Source organism: Macadamia integrifolia, chromosome 1 (assembly GCF_013358625.1).
Source record: "Macadamia integrifolia cultivar HAES 741 chromosome 1, SCU_Mint_v3, whole genome shotgun sequence".
NCBI classification, from domain to species: domain Eukaryota; kingdom Viridiplantae; phylum Streptophyta; class Magnoliopsida; order Proteales; family Proteaceae; genus Macadamia; species Macadamia integrifolia.
Window position 1 is genome coordinate 4,132,241 of NC_056557.1, and position 4,013 is coordinate 4,136,253.

The window sequence follows — 4,013 nt, forward strand, 5'->3', positions numbered from 1 at the left end:
CTAAAGTGGTAGTGTGGAAGCCCATTTATATATAAGTTGGTTCGGTTTCAGGGAGAGGAATCGCATGCCACCCTAGTTAGAACCCTAGGAGCCAGCACCAGAGGAACTTCGTAGTTCTTGTCATCCCATAGTGGAAGCCAATGTCAAATGCAACCAGTGCTCGTTAACCTACCACAGCTACCACTCACACAGCAGTACCACACCACCCCACTGAGAATAATTCAACACTGCCAACTTTTCCACATAAAGCCAACGACAAGGAGGCCCTCTTCAACTTTTAATAAACAACATAAAGTAAAAACATCACTACATATAAAAACAGATGGTTTGGCCAAACTTTTATTTTTGAGTTGTGAACTTTATTAACGAAAAAGGATAGACCTTCACACATCGGTATGATTGTTCTATTGTAACTTAGTGATCTTGGATTTAAGTTGAAATACAATCTTTTCTTAATCTCTCCGGTAAAATGGGGTAAACCGATGTATATTATGATCCTCTCCATACCCCACAGTAGTGGAGGCCTCATGCTTTTTCACTTTAATAACTTAACTGAATTAACATGTGGTGTAATCAATTAAAAGCAAATAAGCTAAGGCATATACATCTTAGGCACCATTTGACAATATTCTGTTTCTGTCATTTCTGCGTTTTCTTGTTCCTAGAAATGGAGAAACAACTTAAAAAGCATTTAATAAAGTTATTCTATTTCACCCGTTTCTAGAAACATAAATCAAAATTTATGTCTATTTACAGTTCTAGAAACGACTTTGACAAAACAAGTTGGACTTGTTTCGTCATTTCTAGAAACAAATTTGAGAAAGAAAAAAAAAAGTCTGATGCGCCCGATAAATCTCTCAACTATTTAAACCTAAAAAGAGGCAACCTAACCCTCTCTCCCTTTTGGGCATCTGATGATACTATTGTGTTTTTTAGTGGCTTTATGTCTGAAAAAAACGTTTCGATAAACATGTTTATCAAACACCAAAAAATTCATTTTTGTTTCCGGAAACGTGGAAAGCCAAACATGAGACACATTATCAAACGGTGCCTTAGTGAGTTTCATAATCGTAGATTTAAATTGGGAGAAACTAAGTGTTGGGGATTTCGACTGTCCTATTGCTTTTTGTTTGTTTTTTCCCCTGTAAATGGCAATACCAAATGTGGAGGGTCGAAGTAATTGAGCTGTCTGAGTATGAGTGGACGTTAGTTCTGTAATATTTTTATTTTGTAATTCTATTTTACTTGACAAAAAAAAAAACAAAATTTCTAAGAATTGAAAGGAAAAGGCCTCATAGATCAGTAATGGATGACATAAACATTATACTCGACCACAGCATCCCCAGTTTTAAAATCGAACCAGTGAGTCTTAGCATGAGCATAGCCACGAGCAAACCGGAAAAGCCCACTCCCTCCGACCACCGGCATCTCTCTCACCTCCGACAACACTGGATTTCTCCCAAGTATACTCAGTGTGCTCCCGTTGTACTTCCCTTCCGTGAAAACATAGTTAAGGGTCATTAAGAAACCCAAATCACTCTGTGAAGCTGATGCATAGATCCCTTGAGCTCTTCCAACTAGCTTAGACGTAGCCTCTGGCTTCTCCGTTAATGGATCGTCCATCATCACCATCATACCAAACCCTGTTGGTGATGTCTTTGAGGATTCTGCTTCAGCAACCTTTATGGCGGTTGGGTTACGTCCACTAACTATATCATGAAAGTAGAAGTGAAGGTGGCTCATCTTCTCACGCTTAAGCTTCTTGGATTCTAGTGATAGAGTCCTAGAGAAGCTGTGAGATTCGCCGTCGACGGCAGCGGCAATGGTCGAGAAAGTGATGAAGATGGCTAAGGAAACAATAAGTTTAGGGAGAATTCCTGCCATTGTGGATTGTAGTTGGAAATGTGGTGGTATGTGATCTATATAGAAAGTGAAGAGATGGGGTTTGGGATTGTGTTTGGCTTTTACAAAGAAAAGTTCAAAAGAAAAAAGATTGATTCCAAAGAGAGTTATGGAATAGAAAGAAAGAAAAAAAAAGCCCTTGTTGTGATGGATTAAAGGACGGAGAAGTGGGGGTTAGGGTGAGTCTACATCTTCTATAGCAAGTAATGAGGTGTGATGAACATTGGATGAATGAGAGCATCTAAATGCGCGTCTTAAAGGACTCTCAGCTACCCAACACTCATTGTACCAATACAGTGATTGTAGACGATTTTCAAACGGTTTGGGTTCACATCAATTACAGGATGTGAATGGTAAGGATGTGAATTTGTAACCGAAATCGAACCGATCCATTTACACCGAAATCGCGAAAGCGTTTAGTAAATGGTGCATTTATTGGTTTCAAGTTTCAGGCCGATTAGCTAAACGGGTCGGGTCGGTTTTAACCACGGAACCCGTTGGTTTCAAACAGAATTGAAACCGTTTAAAACCGTTTAAACCGATCCGATTAATCCGTATAACAATTAAATAAAGAAAGGGCAGTAATCCATATAACAATTAACAATTAAATTAAGTGTTCATCCTACTTTCGTATAATTTATTGCAATTCAGTTCAAGTTTAGGCTTTAGATCATAAACTTGTAATCCATATATGTTACTATGTTATTATGTTATCATAGATGGGGTGTTTTGGCTAAACCACCTGTCATTTTAATATCTTATGCTGTAGAATGCTGAATTTGGATGTTGTATGATATTAGTTCTAAATGTTTGAGAATAGCCATGCAAAGAAATAGCACTAGATTATCAAATTAAGACATACCATCGTTAATATAGAATCTTTTATTTGTAGTTGGTAATTATTTTTTGATAAGCTTATGATCTTCAGTTTAGAGATAGTTGCAAGTTATAACAAACTGATTATGAATCGTTTTACAAACTGTATGGAATAAACCGAAACCGAACTGTTTAAAACCGTGAAACAGAGACCGTTTAGAAACTGTGAAAACTGAAATCGTTTACTAAATGGTCACGATTTCAGAAAGTGGAATCATTTAGTAAATAGTACAATTATGATTTTAGTCAAATAAATATGAACTGAACCAATCTATACCGTTTAAACTGAAATCAAATCGATTAACACCCCCAGTGCATGGAGTTGAAAGTTGTCTGGCCTAGAAAATCAAAACTGGTTTTTCCTTTCTAATGGGCCAAGCTAACAACCACTTAACTGAGACGTGGGAGCAGGTTCATTGGAAAGTGTGTAAAGCTAAATCTTTTTCTCGACCAGCTTGAAGATACATGGGCCACAGTATTGTTAATTTGTCTGGTACTTCACAGGGTCTCGTTGACCCATTAATTAAGTCCAGATTATTGTGGAATGTAGACTGGGCCAAAGGAGCCAACTTCAGCAATAACTGGGGTGACTTTTTGCGCCTAAATTGTAGGTGTTAGTTGGCCCACTTGACAAACGAGGACAGCTGGGACCTAGGAGGGGCCACGCGTCTTGTTCAATCAAACCAAATAGATTTTGTAAAGTTCAAATTATTGGGTGGAAGATCATATTGGTATATGAAAGACAATGAAGGATTACTCCCAACATGAACTACTCAGTGTTGGATAATCGTTTCTGAGTATGATACCATTTATTGGGAGTCTTGGTATTCGAGTATAATTCATCATTAAATCTGTGTTTGGTAGTCAAGAAAAGAAATAAAAATAAATAAATAAATATAAAATATAAAATAAAATAAAATAAAATGATAAAAAAATTAAAAAAATATATGTTTATTTGGCTATTATTCGTATAAAAAATTCATATTTTCTTATGTTTTCTTATGTATTTGGTAAGATTTTTTTCTTGACAATAAAAAAAAATTTCATCATTCCAAAGATAAATTTTGAAATTCAAAAAAGAATCTTTTCCTGATTGAAGGCATGCCAAATAGAAAGAGAAATCCTTAAAATAAAAAAATTGTATTTTTTTTTTTCTTTTCTTTTTCCTTTTTGCTACCAAACATAGCCTAAAAATTAACTATTAAGAAGAGGATGGTCCTATCATTAAGTTTTTG

At 35.9% G+C, this 4,013-nt stretch overlaps 1 protein-coding gene across 1 annotated transcript; it reads right to left on the bottom strand.

The window, feature by feature from the left end:
- Window positions 1–1,266: 1,266 nt before the first annotated feature.
- LOC122082317 (dirigent protein 22-like) lies at window positions 1,267–2,118 on the bottom strand. Its single transcript, XM_042649798.1, has one exon. It carries the CDS (start codon window positions 1,882–1,884, stop codon window positions 1,300–1,302), a length of 585 nt encoding a protein of 194 aa, XP_042505732.1. The 5' UTR covers window positions 1,885–2,118; the 3' UTR covers window positions 1,267–1,299.
- Window positions 2,119–4,013: the final 1,895 nt, after the last annotated feature.